Source organism: Coturnix japonica, chromosome 7 (genome assembly GCF_001577835.2).
Source record: "Coturnix japonica isolate 7356 chromosome 7, Coturnix japonica 2.1, whole genome shotgun sequence".
Lineage (NCBI taxonomy): Eukaryota > Metazoa > Chordata > Aves > Galliformes > Phasianidae > Coturnix > Coturnix japonica.
In genome coordinates, this window is record NC_029522.1 from 8,142,159 (window position 1) to 8,163,047 (window position 20,889).

The 20,889-nt window shown below is 41.0% G+C and overlaps 1 protein-coding gene across 2 annotated transcripts in view; it reads right to left on the reverse strand.

The window, feature by feature from the left end:
- BARD1 (BRCA1 associated RING domain 1) overlaps positions 1 to 20,800 on the reverse strand; it is a 38,782-nt gene extending 17,982 nt beyond the window's left edge. For both annotated transcript variants that reach the window (XM_015867994.2, XM_015867992.2), the window contains exons 1-6: positions 20,557 to 20,800; positions 20,402 to 20,458; positions 16,741 to 16,886; positions 9,376 to 10,340; positions 3,360 to 3,440; positions 2,499 to 2,671 (exon numbers count right to left, since the gene is read on the reverse strand). In XM_015867994.2, the coding sequence (XP_015723480.1) occupies positions 2,499 to 2,671; positions 3,360 to 3,440; positions 9,376 to 10,340; positions 16,741 to 16,886; positions 20,402 to 20,458; positions 20,557 to 20,699 (1,565 nt within the window). In that variant the 5' untranslated portion in view covers positions 20,700 to 20,800. The remainder of the gene's footprint in view (positions 1 to 2,498; positions 2,672 to 3,359; positions 3,441 to 9,375; positions 10,341 to 16,740; positions 16,887 to 20,401; positions 20,459 to 20,556) is intronic.
- Positions 20,801 to 20,889: the final 89 nt, after the last annotated feature.

The window sequence follows — 20,889 nt, forward strand, 5'->3', positions numbered from 1 at the left end:
CACTTCTGGGGGTTTTCATGCTGCATATCTCAAGTAACATCTGAGTACATGTTTCATGCTCACAGTTCACCAAGTTTAACTAAAGGAAAAATGCGAGTAACCACAGTGAACCATTCAAATGTTCCCCCACTCTATGAGGCAGAGAAGAATGACTGCAACACACTAGGATAAAGACTGCCCTCAACCAGCTTAAAAGTTCACCAAGCACTTGATGAGCTCAGGCAATTACCAAACTGAATCTCACGTAAAGAATTAAAGCAAAGACAGCAGCTTAGCAAAATTTGTTATAGTTCTAGCTTACACACTGCACACCTTTAAATTTAAGGCACTCCTGAAGTTCAAACTTCAGAGATACTAGTTCTGCTCATTACTTCCCAACTTCTACATTAACAAGGCTAGTCATAACATGTAGGTAAGCATATCCTGTATTCAGAAGAACGAGGCCAATTATAACTAATCATGCCAAACAGACAATGATAAGTGCACTATCTGAGGTGATCGCCCCACTCTTGCCTCCTGTTTTTAAAGCACTGCTCAACAGGTCTCCTGGATATATGAAAAAACTCTGAAGAAAACGTGCCTCTTGCCAGAGTCTTGACTTCATTATAAGGGTTCGTGAATTCACTAAGAAAAAAATATTAAACTTCTTACATTAAAGAGGTTTCAAATCCAACTACTGTTTTAATTAGGACCAGGTGCAGAGGGAGACAGCCACCCTGTAAAACCTGGTCAGTTTGCTCCAGGGAAAGATTGAAGCAATTTGTTGTTAAAAACTAGCAGGGTTCAGTAGAAAAGGGAAGGAAGTATAAGACATTCTCAGAAGTCTCACATTCATTGTTGTTGTTTATATTGTTTCTTGGCAATGTTTGGAAGAGGTCAGTGAAGTCTTGCTATTCAAGTCTGAACACCTCACTTCTAGATCCCTTCTTTTTTTATGTCTCTTATGTTCTCTGTAAAATGGAAAAAAACCATCTTCCCCTCATTGCTATGATCGGAACATATGCAGTAACACTTCAGACAGGGATAGAGAACATACAGAAAAATTGGAATCCTCACTTTTTCCAGGGCAGGGGGCAGGCAGGGATGTTTTTCTGCCAAAGCAATGAAACAGATCAAGAAAGACTATGTTTGTTCCCCAAAATATTTAAGAAGAAAGTATATTTTTGCATGTTTATAAACAGCACACAGAGATTTTGAGTACACTGGAGGTTAAGTCAAGAACACTGTATTTAGAAGAAGCCATTTTTAATACTTAAGGTACTAAGGAAGTAGCTGGCTAAAGAGTTATGACCTAGCCTACATCCCAGTGCCTTAATACTCAACTGAGTATACCCATATTCAGTGAAAACTATGGCAAAGTTTAAGATTTATTTAAATCTTTCCCTTCCATGATTAAAAAGCTCCTGTTTCAACAGAAGGTCATGTTTGCTCACATAGAATGAGCTGAAATAGGTTCAGCTTTGTCTCAGTTTATCTAAGCCCACGCAGCAGAGATTAAGGCTAATAAGAAACCTGAAAAGTCCCAGTGCTGGCATTTGGAGTCTGCCATGCAAACCCTGCAGCGCTGGAGTCCTGTTGAAAACTTGCATCAAAGCTGTTGCTTGTGCTACACTTTCAGATACCAGACAGACAAGTGGTAAGTGTCACACAAGCAGAGAGCAATACAGGAGTGGTTTGAAAATTAGTTTCTGAAGTTGCCAACTTAAGGTGTAACGTGCAGGCCTTTGTTGTTCAAGAACAAAGTGAAGATGAACAACTGATCCTTTTTCACAGTTGGGGTGGCTTATTTTGTGTGATTCCCCCCTCCCTCCCGTTTCTTCAACTCTAGTGTTTTCAAGTCAATGACTTGTTGAAAATTCCATCTTTTTCCTGAGAATACTTCAGTTCTGTGATCTTCATGAGTGAACACTGTAAGCTGAAGCGATTAAACTGAATCTGCTTATGTTTTGTTATGCTCCTGAGAAGGAAATTTATGTCATGAAAGACTTCATCCTTTCATTACACATACACAGACCCTTCCTTTGACATGTGTTGGGTGCTCCTGGCACAACAGCAATACTAAAACACCTACAACCACATTAAACAGTCTGCAGTTTGGACTGAAACACCTTCTGCTAGCAAGGAGTGCAGGGAAAGTAAAAAAAACAGCTGTAGCAGTTCAAAGCTCATCTAGTTCAGCATTCCATACCTCACTGAGCTGTAACAAAATATCAACAGAAGAGTGTTACAACAGGAAAAGCTTCTTTTGTTACTTTCCTAGGACAGTCCCCAGTTATTTATGATTTAGACAACTTCAAAAATTCTAGGACAAAGGGAAACAGAAACAAAACACCTTGAAAAGGAGTGGATTTAAGTACAACACAGCATATAATGTTTAACATCTCCACTACCACTACAAGTAATCACATTTTATTACTAGCTTTGCTTTATATTTACTTATCATACATCCTGGATACTCTAGCTGGTGCTACAGCTTAAATAGCATTACATCTACTCACACTGCATCACGGGAGGCACCATGCAGAAGCAGCAGCTCAACAATGCTCACGTGCCCATTCTTGGCAGCATCGTGAAGTGGCGAATCGTTCTGATAGCCCGTAGAATTCACCAGTGCTTTGTGTTGTAGCAACAGCTCCACCACCTCTTGGTGCCCATGGTTGCATGCCTCGTGCTAGCATGGTGAGTCCACAAGCAGCAAAGAGAGAAAACTCAAGTGAAACAGAGTTCAGATGAAGGGCCTCTGTCATACCAGTTAACATGTTCATTTTCAAACCCTCTCAGAAGATAATCAGGGAAAATGATGCAAGAATACTGCATTACATTCCCAACATGAACTAACCTTGGAACCTGGCACTAATAACAAGCACAAGAGAGGAGGTGAACAAAGGCCAATTGTGTTCAAATTAGAACACAAAGAACAAAGCCTCACAGATTACAGATTCAGTCTAAAGTACTGTTTAGTAGAGAAAGAAGTCACTGAAAAAAGCCTTGTATTTATTCTCTGTAATTGTGATATTTTTTCTATTAACCACTTCATCTACTTCCAGTAATGTTAAGAAAAACAACAAGGACATGAAGTACTCATGAAATACAGATGTCTGTAACCGATCACATTCTAGGTATCATAGTCACATCTTCTGCATTTGCAGAATCTCAGACAGACCAGCTGCAGGTTCTAACCCAGCAGAGGAAACTTGGATTTGGCTGCAGCTGTTAATAATAAATTCTTTTACAATGTCATCATTTTCTATCTTGAACAATTCTTTGTCACCTAAGTGTGTATAAAGAGAACCAAAACATGAAAATAAGGAAGGATGAAATCTGATTGAAAGACAAAAGGCAAGAATTCTACAACTCACCAGTGGTGTCCAGCCAGCATTGTCCTTAATGTTGGGATCTGCCCCATTTTTCAGCAGCTCTTCAACAGCTGCTAAGTCACCCTAAATAGGCGAGAAACAATTACCATTACAGGGGAATGAAGACACACAAAGACGACAAATTGAAGAGATGCAATATTCTAAGTATACTTGCAGTGACAATGTTATTAAATCAGTCTTCTATTTTGAAACTGCTAAGATCATAGAATGATTTGGATTGGAAGGGACCTTTAAGATCACATAGTTCCAACCCCCCTGCCATAAACAGGGACACCTACCTCTAGACCAGGTTGCTCAAGGCTCCATCAATGCCTCCATGGAGGGGGCACTCACAGCCTCACTGGGCTGCTTTGGAGACAAATGTCTATCATTGCTGTTCAGTTAGAAGGAGCTGCCCATTTTCCCCATATACATATATTTTTACATTAAAATCAGGTGCATAACTGTCTTAACTCAGGATCCTGAAATGGAAAGTTTGATCTGGTGGATCATGTGCAGGTGAAACAGACTAATAAGCCAAACAAGCTCCTGTAGATTGTTTCTCCCCCACAAGTCAAAAGGAAAAGATTTATTTATTTTATTTAACACCAAAATTACTACTTACATTGAATCTTACTGAAACTCTGACACTTACTCTAACAGAACAGTTTTCAATTGCTTTTTTGGAAAACACATTATATTCAGGTTTTACTATAGGCAAGGAAATGAAAATAATGGAAACTGATTCCTGCTTGGCCTCCGATCTGCTTCCATAACAATATGGCAAAAGAAGCTACTGGGCAGATTTAGTGAAGACACTGCAAGACAATAGCTAACACTTGCCGTAGAGCAAGGTATTGAAATAATAATGTGTAAACTGGTATCTTGCCCTTGTCCTTAACCAAACTTTCAATGTATAAATAAGAGCTATAGGGAAAAAAGTTTATTACACAATACATGAAGTTCTGTAGCTGACATAGCATCAAGGAACTGTTATTCTACAGCATATCTTAGGAAAATGTGAGAAAATATTACAACAGAAATACACTTAATCCCGTTTATTTTTGTTAGTAGGGGCGCTGCTGAAAAACAGCTTTAATCTTCACTCTAGTTAGAGAAAATATGAAGATATCAGACTCTGGTCAGCACAAATAAATCCAGCAAGCAACAACTCAATATTCATGAAGAAAGCACTGAGAATCACCGGCTCTACAGCAGCCAAGCAAATTAGACGGCAGGGAAGTTTCATGCATTAAACTCAGAGCTTAGATGTCCCAGTAAAACATTACATTTCAAAGCAATTTAAGAATATGCTGCTGTTACGGTTGCAAGGTAACAGACACGCATCAAATCTCAACAGTTACTCAGAAACAGCTCAGATGGTGAGATCAGCATCAGATCTTTCTCTACAGAGGGAAGACACAATTATCTATATTAAGCAAGATCTGAGCTTATCATTTAAAGTTAAGTTTGCAAACACGTACAGGAAAGGTTTGACATTTCAGCAGTACTCCCCTCTAGCGCAGTAAGCATAGCTAATAATTTGTGTGGGCACCAGAGTATCACAGCTGCTCAGAACAGCAATGTAAATGTTGATTCGTAAAGCATTACTGTAGCTTTAGCAAAGGAAGCATAGCTGGCGTGGACAATGGAACAACATCCACAGAGTAAAAAACAAAGGGAAGATCAGTGTTCTGCAACTCACAGAAGTATTTTGACATCCTTCCCCCCCCACCCCCAAGCTGTAAATAAATGGAACCCACTTCCCACAAGCAGCACCTTGCAATGAGATTGACAGAAGGGAGGGAAGCTGTCATGTCAGCGGTGCTGTGCAGTGACTGCAGATGTGCTGTCAATCAGGATTGCAAGAGATACATTAAGAAACTGCAGCGTCAAAATTGGAAGAAGCGTAGCATTGAATTGACTGCTTCATTTCTGACTATGGCACATGATAGGAGCACATGCCTTTTTGAGAACTAAATGATCATCGAGGTCTCTTCCAAACCAAGTCATTCTGTGATGATGTGCCAAGCAGCTCTTTGATTGATTATCCTCTTGTGAAGCAGGAGTTTCAAGAAGCAGATTCTTAGCAACCACCACAAAGCCCCTCCTGCAAGGAGGGTTACTGGCACCAGAGGGTGATACAAAGTGGTCAGTTAACAAGTGGTCAAAACGGATAGTTACTCATCAGTTAGTGCTCTGGTCAGTTCTAAACGAGAAAGGCTAAATACCTGGTAGGGACAAAGCCCAGTCACAAAAATCATTTATACCATCTCCCTTTTCTCCACAAGAAAGCAGGAGTCCACACTTATACACAGACATGCTTCGTAAAGCCTACTGTAGAGAACTTGCCTTGGCAGAGGGTTGGACTTGATGCCTAGATGTCCCCTCCAACCCCTACAATTCCACCAATTATGCTTTGACTGACATTGAAATATATTATGTGCGTTTGATCCCTTGAATTTATTTGTGCCCAGCAATGCCAGCAGAAAATCACCAGTCCCCAGCAGTCAAAGCTACACCAGTGCGGCCCAATGGCTTGTGTTCACTCTGCAGCCAGAGTAGAAACAACTGAAGATATTGCTTGTTCAGAAGCAAACAGGACAAACATCGGGTAGAAAAGCTCTAACATTAAAAAGCTGAGGGAAATGTTGATTTGTTTTTTCTTTAACATCTCATTATCAATGATAGATTACAACCAGCTTCTAAAGAGTCAGGAACTATCGCAGAGCATAACATTATCTGTTCGAAAGAAGTAAAGCAAAGGACATTAGAAGCTCATAACCGACCTTATGTATAGTGACAACAACATAATGGATCGGATTTGCTCTTCCTCTGCTTAAGGGAGCTCAGAAAAGTCACAAAGCAGGAAAGGCATTGGGGCCATCTGTTGGCAGGTCCAGAAGATAGCACTGCATTAGCTTACAGAGAGGAGGGTATTTACGCAGCTTTGAAAGCGCGTCCCTCCCAGTCAGCATTTAGCTCGTGCAGATGCTCATGGCATAAACCCAGAAAACCAGCCCCACTTGGCTTGGACAACATTTTGGGTTCTTCCCCCACCCCCCTTCAAGTCCTAACATCAGTTGTGTCACGATGCTAACAAGAACAGATGGTTAAGAACAATTGCAAGTGTCCCTTTAGGCACATTTTTGACATTTTCTCCTTTACTGCTTCCATTAACCATACACATTTTCCACCGAAAGTCACCTTTAAATTATTAAGTTATGTAAAAATTCTACCAGTTCGAAAACTGAAACTCAAAGCATTAGGGTTAAAAACCCATATGACACCAGCCAAGCACTTCTCCCTTTGCTTGCAGAAGTACTCAAGAGATTTCAAGCTTTGAGTCAAACAACTGAACAAAAACCCCTTTTTCCAGTAAATGGAGAGTTTCTCACCTCCAGATTCTCTGAATTAATTCTCTAACCGTGATGGCAGCAACCATCATAAAGGCATTTATGGTTATGGTGGGAAAAATACCAACAGAGGAAGATGTCTGCTGAAACACTGACAACAGAAAATGCTGCTGGCCTAGGAACAGGAGATATCCTTGGGAAATACACAGGGCATCCTATACAAGCAGCTGGGTAGCAAAGAACTTGAAACATCTGGAAGTATCCTTAATAAGCACAAGGAAACTGAACTCGTCACCCAGAAAAACCGAAATACTTTTGTGAAAAGCAAAATTCAATCTGGGAATGCGAGAATTGGTCTAAGAAAATACAAAGCAGCAACTTCAACTGGCTGTTGTAGGTAGAGGAGCAGAAGTCAGCAACAGCTCCTGGCTGCTCTGTGTGCTGGTGTCCTACACCCTCGAGGTCTTTAAGGATGAAGTAACCCAATACCTGCCCAACTGGAGCTTCTCTCAGAGCTTCTGTTACATAAACTCTGCATGAGAACTCCTGGATACCTGAGGATGCCTGGGTGACATCAGACGCTTGTTCACTGTCTAAAGGCTAAAGAGGAACAGCAGCAAGGGATGCGTTGCCTCTCATGTGCATGTGTGGCCCAACATTTAATCATGAGTTAGATACATATCTGGTACCAAGAGGAAGGAATTGCACAGCTGGCAAGGTCAGATGTCTACCTAAAAAGGATCCAAATGGTCTAGAAGTTGGACATGTGGTGCTCACAAAAACCTTCTTTCAGGCCATCATTACAGAACTGGTAACAAAGTAATAAAAAGGAATACTCTCACGGGCTTAGAGGGAGCTTACCTAGCAGTACTGCAGTGCTAAGCTTAATGAATATGGAGAGTCCAGCTCAGTGGGCTAACCATGGGTAAAGCTTTGATGAAATCCCCTTCTTTCCTCACTAGCTAGTTAGTACAGCATCTGAAATGTAAGTAGTACCGAGTCACATTCCTGAGCAGCACTTAAGTAAGAGAGCTTACACCGTGAATAAGTCATTATTTAATTGTTAAAGAAAATAATAGCACGCTATACAGATGGACTGTTGAAGGGGCAATTTCCCACCATGCTAGAGTATCAGGAATGCAGAAGGGCACGTTTTGTATCTTGACTAATCTGAAGTTTTACCTTTAATGACTATGGAGGAAGATAAACACTACTGCTGTGTGCCGAGGGAAGAGCCGCATTTATTTTCATTTATTACTGCAACTCAGCATTAAGTTCATCCATTGTAGAATCTTTCTTGAAAGCCATTCTGATTTCATGCAGTTTATCAGCAGAGTAGAAGTACTAAATGGGAACAACTCCTCAGAATCATTTGAAACAGCACAATACACTTAATTTTAATGCCTCATAATGTTGTTAATTATCTATTTTAAATAAGAAAAAACAGGGAAGTCAATTAGCTTTCATTACAGCCAGAGTATTAGATTTTAACAGCTAATGAAAATAACAGATATTTTTTATAATTAATGAAGTCCCAGAGAACTAGACTTAGTTTCACTTGGGAGAGGGTGGCAGCTCCAAGGCTTTCTCATTACACACATGGAGAAACATCCCAGGCTGCAGAAACATGAAGAAATATTCACCTGTAACACAACACTGGAAGAGAAATACTTCTCTCAGAAACCAAAGATCTGGCAGGGATTTTTTTAGAGGCACAATGGGAATACAGGTACAGCATGCAACCAAATATTTCCAAGACCAACTTCTTTGAGAACACACCTGCCATTTGATATAAAGTACTTGGATGAACTACTTGTGTTCCAAAGAAGCATCAGGCATGGAAACCACAACTATGTCAACACTCATCAAGGTAGATCAATCTTAAGAATGAGTCACAATACTGTCCTTCAGAAATTCCCAGAAAATCGTGGAAGGATAATTTGTAACCATGCGTTTTAATAAAGAGGACTTATGAAGAGAAGAAACAAGATCTATCCTTTAAAGCTTTTGAGTCCTGTGAGGACAACATCTCATTTTCTCTTCCCTAATTCAGTATTAATGGCATCAAGTAAGAGATGTGAACTCGGCTCAGCTGCCACTTCCACTTAAAAAGGTCTCATGTGCAGCAGGAGTGGCTTATTAGGATGCCTTTGAAAGAGGGCACAGTTATTTATCAAGAACAGCCTTTGTCTTGACAAATAGAAGCACAGTATAAATGTCAGGATGCTTACAGGTGAATCAATTCCACCAGCATGGGCAGCTGATTAACAACACAGCATTTCTATATTATGATTTAGCACAGAGAACATTTAAATTGCTAGGGTACAAACTCTTTGTAATGCCCTCACAGAGAAGAGCCGCTATTATAACATATTTGATGAGGCTGACTGCAAGTTTTCAGCTTACTCCATCTGCATGTGTCTAAGTAACATTGTAAAATACACTAAGATCCTCAATAATAAGCGTCTTTGATGATTCCAAGTCATTTCTTTATGAAGTCAGAGAGACAAGATGGAAAGTACTCACTAAATGCAGAGGAGGAAGACCATATAATGAGCTTTGCCCACAAAATCAGAATGTGCTGAGGTGGTTTTCAGGATATTTCAAAGACAATGTTGCCTTTTTAAACACATTTAAAGATGAAATAGAAAATATAGTCCTACCTTGATGGAAGCAAGATGGAGTAAAGTCTCCCCTTTGTAATTTCTTCTGGCAATTGGGTTACTACCAGGAGACCTGAACACAGAAGGACTCTGTGGTATTCCTGCTTGATTGCAAGCCTTGAAAGTAGATGGAGTAGAGGGAGTTTCTGGAAGTGAAGGACTGCTTCTTGCTGCAGAGCTTCTCGTCTTCATTACGCTGCCACAGACCTGAACAGGTGTCTTGGGTTCGGTCACTTGGGGAATAGGGCGATCCTGAGACAAGTCCTCTGAGCAAGTCTGACTGTCTGAACTCCCATTAAGCCTCCCCTCACCTCTTTGTCTTTTAAACTGAGAAGTACCTGGGAGTTCTGATTGCTCCCTTCCACGTTTCAACGGCATTGCTTCACTTTCTATTGACGGCAATTTCTCTGCAGCACAGTTTTTGTCCTTGCTGACTTGTACAGGACAGACAGCCTCATCATTATCTTCTTCCTCTGAGGGTTTCACCTCTGGAGATACTTCCACTTCTTCCAAGTTTTTGGTGGAGTCAGCTTCCTGTGTAGACTCCTGTGGAAGTGCCTCTTTGGGATTACTTGCTTCTGGAGTGCACAGGACTACAGGCTCACTGCAAATAGTCACACTCTTTTCCTTGGAGGTCTTCTCCTGAACCCCTCCTTTTTGCTCAGGCTTCTCTAAACACCACACTCTGTTGATGTCTGCCAGACGTTTTTTCTTCATCTTCTTACTCTGCCTCTGAGTTGGTTTTTTTGTTGGTTTAGAAGGCTTTTCGTCAACAGGGGAAGGAAAGAAATGATAAACTGAAGATGGGTCTTGACAAAGGTCATTACTACTAGTCTTTATCTGATTCTTGTTCATGATGCATCGAATCTTCCTACTTCTTGGACTGAACCACATTTTTATATGTTCCTTGTTACTGTTTCCTCCAATATCCGAGCACATTGGTGTAGCCGTAGATTCCATTGAATCTAAGAAAGAAAGGGAAGAAGAAAAATAATTCAGAGTACTCTTCAGGAGAGTACCACAACCACTTGCCTTCCTGGGCAAGCAAACACTCAGGTTGAGACATTTCCTTAACTCCCCAGGTTAACAAGGCAGCACACACATACAATGTCTAACACAGAGGAGAGAAACTATTTCTCTCAGAGTTGTCCTTGGAAACAGGTCTACCAAAGTAGCCTGTGCACAGACATCAGTACAGAAGCAATTTCCTGAAGCAATATTGCAGTTTATCTGAGGAAAAACGCAAATAGTTACTGCAAGCAATCAAAAATAAGGCTTATAAGGATGTTAAATATTCCTGACAAATGTTGATTAATTCCACAGATACAGCAGATGAGTCAGAGGAATATATAAAATCTACAAGCAATTGTATCCTGCTATCTGATCCTCTAACCCTTGGTAGCTAATAACTGCAAGGAATGCTTTGATCATCTCAAACACTTCATAAAATTGCTCCATTGCACATTTTTAAGTCACACTGTACAGCACAGTACAAATCAATAGCCAAAATGTCATCGGAATATCCTGTACGGGGAACAACAGTTGAGAACAAGGGCTATTAAGTATCCTCAGTGGATTAAAAGTATAAAAACCATTAAGTGACCTCTAAATTAATGTTTAACTTAACAACTCCTTCAATCCAAGAGAACTAAAACAGATCACAGATTCCTCCTTGGAAATCTAACTTGTTTTAGGTTACTCAGGTAAGTCCTGTGAAGTAAACACGACACACTAAGGACACTGAAACAAGCACATCTTCTTGTCTTCATTACCTCCAAGCCCCCAGAACTACATTACCACGCACAAAAGTCCTACTGATGTGTTAACAATCGGAATCACAAAACCAATATTCATTTTGCCTAGGAAGGCAGGTAGGAGGCTGCTGCTTTTCATAAACAAGATTAGTGTGCTGTTTTTATTTTAAAAAATTATAGAAGAAAAACCAATTATACAAAGTCTTAGTTAATGAAAGACAGACACTAAATGCAACATACTGCCTTTAGTGTGTTAACTTTCTAAGGATGATTTGTCTTACCCATGCTTTCTCTTGTTTTTCCACGGACATAATATAACCTATTTTCCACAACAAACTGGGATGAACTGAGATATTACATAAAGTAGTCCCAATCCATTACACACAATAATATGTTTATAACTATTTTACTTAAAACATAGCTGTACAATTAGTAATCCAACATCATTTTTCTTTTAAAAGAGCATTTCAAGGTTAAACGTTTCCTTAATTCTGATTTAAACTACCCTACTTACCCCTCAAATTAAAAGAGACTCCTAGGTATGAGGAGATTTAGCTGGAGGGATATGTAATGCATCAGACAAAAGTGTATTTAAGAATACAGCTTGAGGCTAGCTAATCAATCATTTACTTATTTAATAAAAGCTACACCATACCAGCAAGATAATTACCAAGTACAGAACTGCAGCTATTTGGTTCTCCTTTAGGGTTGGGCTTCTTACAAACAGAATAGAAGGATTGAAATTGAGGCTCAAATCTCATAACAAGCTTGCCTTCAGGAAGATGTAGTACCCAATTTCATTCTGACAATAACATCTTAAGAAAAAGAACTTGATTGCGAAACAGATGCAAAATATAAGAGTTACTATTTATTTGTCTTGCCTTCATTGTTTACACAACAGGAAGATTCCCTTCTAAAATGTTTACCTTGCTAGAACTACCAGCCATCTCCAAGTAAAGAGCAAGAATGGAATCAGCCAGCAAAAGTAATTTGTCCAACAATTTTGTGATGGCCACAATTCTTTTTGATGTGTACAGCACAGGAAGACTTTAAAGTCCAAGTGACAAATGCAAGCAAAAGCACTGTCCTTCAGAAGCAGGATCTAAAGCAGCGTAACACAATTAAGTATTTACATTATAAGCTCTCTATATACCACTTCTGGCAGCAAGAAAGCTTGTGAAAAATTCACAAGTTTCTAAACACATCTGGTCATTACTGGTTGCTCACCAGGGACTTAGTAGTCAGGTTACTGAGCACCTGCTGAAAATACACTAAAAAAATGCTTTCCTATGATTATTTTTCCTCACATGGGACTACTTCACATGTCAGATAGCATGTTTTTGAATAGAGGAGGTATTCATGGACGGAGATCAAAGGGCCAGGCAGACTGTGAAGACTCCCTTCACACACCCAGAGGCCAGCCATGCAAACTCAGGGAAGCTCCTGCAGCTCCTCTTGGGTGGTGGGTGCCCTCTGGCCACTCGGCTCCATTTTTCAGAATGTTCTGTAGTTATCATCAGCTTTACCTGCACAGTTCTGCATAGCAACTGCTAAGAAATGCCGTGCTCAAATTCTGCTTCCCTCTCTTCTGTTTCTGAAGTTCACAAGGCAGGGAGTATAAATAAGAGGGATAAATGGCAGATCTATCCTCCCTGAAAATCTGTTCCTTTAATGGACTCAAAGCTGGACAGAGAGAGAAAAGACACTGCTTAGAAGCTGAAAGGAAGTTGTTGCAGTTTACTATGTAAATGTTCTTTTATATAAAGAGGGAATTATCTGGTAGCTTAGTGCATTCAGTCAAACTACCTTCAGAGAAAACTGCTTATAGAAAAATCGATCCAAAGGAATTCTTTCCTGTCTTGAAGGTGGAAGCCAACTCACAGAGCCTGCATCTCAACAGGAATGGAAAAATGACTGCGAATGATTGAGATGTAATCGGCTTATTAATACATAGCATTTTTTTTTAGAGATTCATTGAGACAAGGTAAATCAGCAAAGCATTACTTACCAATTTTAGATTTTAAACATTTATATTAACATAAAGATTATCCACAAAAGCAGCGTTAGGAAGAGCCTACATTAAAAGTAATATTTACTCTCCGTTGCTTATATACTAAATACTGTATCAACATACACAAGCTTATCTGAATACTTTCTAAATTAGGCTCTTTGCACAGAATAAACACAAGTTTCTTAATGCTGACACTTAATAGAATTCAATTCTTGAGTGTTAAAAAAGAACTGAGAGTAGACAAAAATAATGGTGGATATAACTGGAGTGCCATGGTTCCAAGTTATGCTGTAGTGCAGTAACAGACTAGAGCAGGGGGAAAAAAAAGAAGCAATTAGAAAATGTAGTTTAGCTATCATTAATCTGCATCAAAGGAATATAATGATGCACATTGTGTGCCTTTCAAATTATTCTCTATTATGGGTTTCAGAACAGAAGTTGAGAAATCTCTTTGACAAACTAGTCCCTTATTAAAAATCAAAGGGAAGTGCTTTGGTACCATCTGTGCAACATTAGAGCCTTCACTGAAGAATGATTATTTTGCAAGTTAAGTATTCAGCACAGGAGAAAAAGGGAGAAATTCCAGCTATTCAAAAACTCAGTTTTAGCTATTAAGAAAAATGTCATAGCATACATGAAATGCAATACAATCTGTTACAGCAGTTCATCCCCCCCCTCCACATCAGAAAAACAAGAAACTGAACTGTAATGCTATGAAGACTAATCAGAAGTTAAATTCTCCTACTGTCCACCACTATCAAGACAGGCTTGTGAAAATCTGACTAATACCCACAAAGTTTTAGCACTATGTGAGAAAGAGAAGGGCTGGGGGATGAAATGCTTTGTGAAGCAGATTACATTATAAAGAATAAGGTTAAAATCACCTACAAGTGACAGCTGAGATCATTTATGATGATATTTTCAAAGAATATCACACAAACATCTGTAGTATTTAGAAACACCTTGCATAATCCTAAGGGATAGTAGACAAGAAAGTGAAAATAATCCACGAACTAACAGCTTGTTTACTCTTAATTTAAAGGTGATGGGGACATTTCTACCCTAAGAAAGTCAGAAGTAGAATTAGGCGGCTTAATACTCATCATTGGCTTATACAGAAACAGCCATACCCTCAGGAGAAAGATGCTATAACGTTTGAAGATGTCCTCAAAACGTGAAAGTGATAAGCCACAGAGTAATTCCACTTGGAGGCTTTAATCAAACACATCCTTAGCTCTGTAAAATAAAGCAATCTCAATACTTTACTGTCCAGATTATAAAAAAGCTGCTGATTTGTAGCTTGTTCTGATAAATAACCCACAGATTGAAAGATTACTTTTTTATCTGATGTTGATGCAACTGACTACACACAATTTTGCCAAGGTTCCATTGAAGTTATTTTTCATGTGAAGTAGGAAACAGAAGACAGACCAATTCTGGCAGCCATGTTCTCACCTGTACAACCACCAGCAAAAGCCCAGAAACACTTGTTCATTCCAAGGAAGCCATTTTTCTTCTTTTTAAGCTACTCCAAGCATCTCAGAGGCTTTTGCTAAACTGGCCCCTATAGAGCTTATCAACCCATCAACCACAATTCCCAAGATGTCTTGGAGTTGGCAGCATTAAAGAGTGTTGGCAAAAGAACTGAAGAGTGAGGTGCAAATACCCCATCTGTGGAAACAACCAGCCAGATTCCCACTGTCCTTGTAAAGATACAGCAATGGGCAGTGAAAAGGATGCAACATCTCTAATGAATTCATTTTGAGACCCAGCTTTTGCTACCTATAGCTTGCATTTTCTATCCACGTTCTATTTGCCAGTCCTCCCTGGTCACATCCCTCATATTATTCTGTACTATCATCTGTTGTGCTTCCCTTTAAATTAAAAGGGAAGGATAATCTGTTTTGTGCAGTCTTCCCTGAATTATTTGCTACTGTTTCTTAGAACAAACACAGCTGTGCAGAAAGCTGTCCTTTATCCCAATGGAGTAGCAGGCAAGATTCCTCCTCCTGCGCTCCATGCAACTTCAAGGCTTTGACTTTAACCTTTTCAGATATTCAAAAACTGGCGTATGAAACAATTCTCACTGTAACTGCTTTTTCTTCTGCTTCTTTTCCTTTCCTCCATAGGAATATGACTGCTGACCTCACAGAAGGAGTAGAAAATATTGCTGACGGAGCAGAAGTGGCCATGTAAGAACACGATATCAACTTCTAAATAAGAAGAGCCCACCTTTCCAAACTAGTTCCTAACTTCAGCTTCAAACAGAACACTCTTGTAAACATTCACCTAGTACCCGCTTTAGAGTCCAAGCACAACGAATGATAAAAGAGTGTCATTTTTTCTGTGGCCAAGCCACACCACACAAACCTCATTTTAGAAGGGCTACAGCATTACACGTAGTATCCAGCTTCTAGCACAGTGAAAGTACACAGAGATCTGTAAGTCACTCCATCTGTAAGTTCTGCAGAACATTCAAGCAGTATCAATAATTGTGAACAGCTGCATATTGAACAGTGTGCTTACAGCAACACAAATGCCTCCTCTCAGAGATTCTCTTCCAACTAGGTTTCAACAGGCCTTCACCTCGTAAGATGTTTCCCTGATATCTCACATAAGGCGTCAGCTAGAATTCTCTATGCTCCAGATTTTTTAATGTATAGAAAACATATTCCTTTGCAGTTGGACAACAGGCTTCCAGTCCCACACCATCAACTTATTTTGATCCCAATAAGGAGCTACCCCATTAATGAACATGAAGGTGAATAGAGACATTGATAAAGGATCCTTTGTTTAGACGAACGTATTAAGAAGCAACAATGAAGCAAGAATTCCTTTTTCTGTGTTTGACAACTAAATGAATGTTTTCTAAAACCTAGTGTTACATAATAGGCTCCTCTCCAGGCTTCAGAAGAGTCACACATTCACCTACACTCATCTCATTTTTCCCTACTTTGGCAAATGGTCTGAAATTTGATAGACATTAATTTCCAGTGTACAGCTCCTGCAATCTTCTTGTACAATCAACAAGGACAAAATTCCATTGCAGCAGAATAGCTCACTGTTAGGGACCAGAATAAAATAAATGCATTAAAACTTGCCCCCTTCTCTCTCTAGGCAGAGAGCAGAGTTTTCTGTGTGTAAAAACCCCAAACTGAAAATTACTGGGATACCATGTAAATCACTGAGGGGCATGATGATACGTTTTTATCCTTTAATGGACCCTCCTAAGGAAGTGTGTACTGTGAGATATTACACATTTGTTTTCCTTTAGGAGCACAAGATACAACATCTTGTGCCCCTGGTGTGCTCAACTAACTGCCACAAGACTTGGGAATATATCCTACTTTCATCTAATTTTGAAAGACAGATTCTAATGAATTATGGATAACCCGCTCATGCAGATTTCTTCGTAAAACAGATTTGAAGAACAAGCAATCCATACAGACAGCTCTCCTCACATCAAGTTTTCCAAACATGGTTTGTAACAGCTTTTCAGAATCTTAAACAGAGCTGCACTGCTCATTGTCTATAAAGTACAAAGGATGAAACACTGCGGTCTGGATTCAGTGGCTGTCAGAGGGCCGGATTTGCTCTTACCTGAGGTGCCTGAACCCAGGAGATGCCGCAGTTTGCTGCAGAGCTGGACCATGTCATCCAGTTGACGGTTTACCTGCACATCTTGCACCCAGGCTGGCACATGACACACTGGACACCCTTTGCCAATGTAGTCGTCCACGCAAGATCTGAAAGTCAAAAGTAAAAATCTATTACCCAGTGTAAGTTATCTGTTGTACTTGCACGTAGCCTTTTCAGAGCCAAAAGCTCACAGAGAATCTTTTCCCTTAACACTGACAAACTACTATTGTGAAGCAAATGCAAGCTAGTCACAAGCACAGGAGAGGACATATTTATCATGGCAAGATGACAAGCCATAATTAAGCAAGCTAAGCCTTGCCAGGATGCTGTCATGGCTATCACGTGATTCCTACAGCCACAATTTGATCCAAATTTTCAAGGTGTGCTGAAGTTCCGTCGCTGTTTGTCTCTAGATAACAACAAAGAGATAACATGGAGGAAAAACCAGTTCATTAAATAAAGGTCATTTAACATTTGTAGCTTCTTAGTAATACCATATATACCAATACTTATTGTGATACAAGCTTTAAATCTTTCATTCATTAGTCCAATGAGAGAACCTTATGACTTTTGCTACTGCCATCAGTTGGTTATTGGTGAATGCAACACATTCACCAAGGAGGCTGTGGATGCCCCATCCCTGCAGGCATTCAAGGCCAGGCTGGATGTGGCTCTGGGCAGCCTGGTCTGGTGGTTGGCGACCCTACGCATAGCAGGGGGTTGGAGCTGGATGAGCATTGCGGTCCTTTTCAACACAGGTCATTCTGTGATTCTATGATATGGCCCAAATCTAGTAGTGTAGCAGCTAACAGTACCAGAAGCATAACAACTACCAATTTAATTATGAGAACTATTTGCAGAACTGCACTGGCATCTTTCCCTTAAACATCACTCAAGTATCCATGCCTTCAGATAATATCAAGACAGGAATGTAGAAGCTGCTGCTAGGTGTTTGTGTTTTGCACTAATCGGTCTTCTCACAGCACAAAGATGCTCAGCATTGAGGCCCTGTGTGAGGCCACTGGAATGGCTGCCCAGGGAGGTGGTGGAGTCGCCATCACTGGCAGTGTTCAAGAAGTGCCTGGATAGGGAGCTAGGAGATATGGTTTAGTGGTGTTCTGTAGGTATGGTAAAGGGAAGACAGTTGGACTAGATGTGATTCTATGATTCTGTGATCTGTTGTACGTATTTGGTACTGTGTTTTTAAATTATTGTTATCAAAACATTCAAAATATCATCTTGAATTCAGATTTCAATTAAGCCGGCGTTGTGATTTGCGAGTGCATGTGATTGAGATGCAGCATAGCTGCAGGGCAAGTGTGGAGTGTAATGATTATTATTGTCTGACTGTCTGTCTTTACGTTTTGTATGAATTTATGAATGGGGACAATGAACCCATAGAGGGATGTCCGTTCCATTCAGGGAATGAGTGTCAACCCATTTATGTAATACTATGTACTGCTTGCGAGGAGTGTGTGAGGGAGGTGGTTCAATCAGTGCTGGTTCTGTGGCACAGTGTTTATAACCAAGCAATACGGATTGCTAAGAGAAAGTTATACGGTATTGAGGGTGTTTATGGAAACTGATGAACTGTGTTGTTTGATTTGTGGGTTTTGAAGGGAATGGGACAAATTGTTTTGACTGTATAAGCATAGTTGTTAATGATATATGGAAGTGTACTTGAGGGAATGTGGAAGTGTATCTGAGCATAGAAATAGAGGAAGCATTTACAGAGGAAAAAGGGTTAAAGAGAAAGTGAGTTTATCTGTGCTGGCATGAGAGCAACCCCCCACACACACACCGTTCCCTTGCAAGCAGAACTCTCAGAGTGGGAGAGAGAACCAAGGTCAGAGACTGCTGCTGTAAACAGCAAAGGGAAAGGAGCTGAGTGAGAAGGAATTGCCTCTGATTGCAGAACTGAACAATGAGAACTTGGGAAGTTAACCCTAGCAGATACACCGATGAAACTGCAGCTAAGGAAGCAGGATAAAGTAGTTCATTTTCTGATGGATATGGGAGCTTCTTACTACCCATAGATGGTTTTGTAACAGTAGTAGGTGCTACTGCCCAACAAGAAAAGGCTTACTTTTGGGATTAATTAAATATAAGCTAAGAAAACAAGTAGGAATACAGAAATTCTTGTACCTGTCAGGTTACCCTGGCAAGAAATTTAATAAAACTGGAGCTAAGAGTCAAACAATATTGACTGATTAAAAATTGTAAGTCTGGCTTTAACACAAACTGGGAAAAACAATGTTGTACCCCCAGGAGTCACAGCAATCTCAATTAAGACACACTTAGGGGTGTGGGCATCAGGGCCAAAAATGAAGCCCTAAATAGAAGTTAAAAGCAAGAGCTCACCCAGTCAGGACAAAGCAGTGCCCTTCAAGGATATGTGACTGTAGAAGGATAAAAAATAGATAATGTTTTGGAGTTCGAATTCCTAATTGAATGGGAATCCAAGTACAAAACTCCAATTTACCCAAATTTTTGGATAGCAAGTGCTTTAGTATGGTACAAGACTTGAGGGCAAGTAATAGAATCCTTGAACGGATACACTCAGTGGTGGCAAGTCCATGCACTTTATTAACCAAGGTGGTGTTTACCTTCTGGGTTTGAAGGATGTCTCTTCTGCCTGGTTTGGCCAAAGGAAGCCTAAGGTTATTTGCCTTTGAATAGGAAAGCCCTAATAGAGGGAGAAGAGACTCAGTGAACCTGGACAGTGTTACCCAGGGTTGTGAGAACAGCTTAATGATTTTTGAGAACTGGTCAGAGAACTCATAAGACTGAGACCTGGGTTCCTCCATCCTAAGGTGGAACTTTACTGCAGCACGTGGATGCCACAGCAACAAAAGGACTGTGTACAATAGACTGAGAGTTTGCTGAGTTTCTTGGTTTACAGAAAGCACAAATAACTCAGCAGCAAGTGACGTATTTGGGATAGGAGATGACAGCTGGACTTTGAACCTTAAGACGATGAGCCTTCATCCCACAACCACCCCCACGACTCACTATGCACGCACAAGGGGGGAGGGACTGCATGCTAATAGTCTCAGGAATGTAATGGATATGTATCCAAATTCCTGCCAGCTATTGATAACATATTAGTTCAGCCTGTATCTGTAGCACTGTATGGGAAATCGGTAATCACAGCCTGAACCTCTGATTAATCAGCTGAGGCAAGTGTTAAGTCAGCTGTGAGAGCACAGGTGAGAGTAATTCAGCTGTGTTCCTGGAAGGGCAGGAGCTTGACTCCACATCCTCTAGACCTCATTTAAGGGCTGACCACCACTGAGGCAGCATCTCTTGGAGACTGCTTGTCAGTGAAGACCGCCCCAGCTTCCTCAGCAAAGGCATCACCACTGGTGAGTTCCTCTCTTGCTTATACCTTCTGTACATTTGTTACCATCCTTGTTAACATCCGTATAGTTACCACCTATACAACAATCTAAAAGCAATAGGACACGAGGGGATGGCTTTAAACTAGAAGAGCAGGAATTAGATGTTAGGATAAACTCAGAAAACACTAGGGCTGGGCGGGAGCTCACTATGCAGGTCCCTCCAGAGCAGGCCGCACAAGGCCCAGCGCGGAGAGGCCTGTGCCACCATTAGAGCTACTTACAGGCAGAAGACGTGCTCGCAGCCCCCCAGGGACACGGGCTCCCGCAACACACCAGCACTGCGGGCAGAGGAAGGAAACAAAGCGTTAGGGGAAACGCGGCGGCCCCGAGGGAAGAAAGAAGGGGGGGGGGGGGGGATGAGAAGAGGCGCCATTACCAGCGAGAGCAGCTCAGCGCCCTCTCCAGCCCCTCCAGCGCGGCTCGGGTGTGTGCCCAGCACCTCGCCATGGGGGCGGTGGAGCCGGAATGTCCGCCGGGCTCCGGCCTGTTTCCCGAGCGGCCCCGCAGCACCTCACGCATCGCTGCCGACACTCCGAATTACCCGCTCGGTTACACTGCGCAGCCGCCAAGCGGGGAGCCCGCCTTGAGGCCGGGGCGGAGCGTCATGGCGGCCTGTCGGTCTGTGGTAACGCCCCACCTCACAGCGGGATGCTGTGTGGGGAATGCGCCGCCTCCCTGCACGCTGTAATTACTGGAGCACATAAAGCGG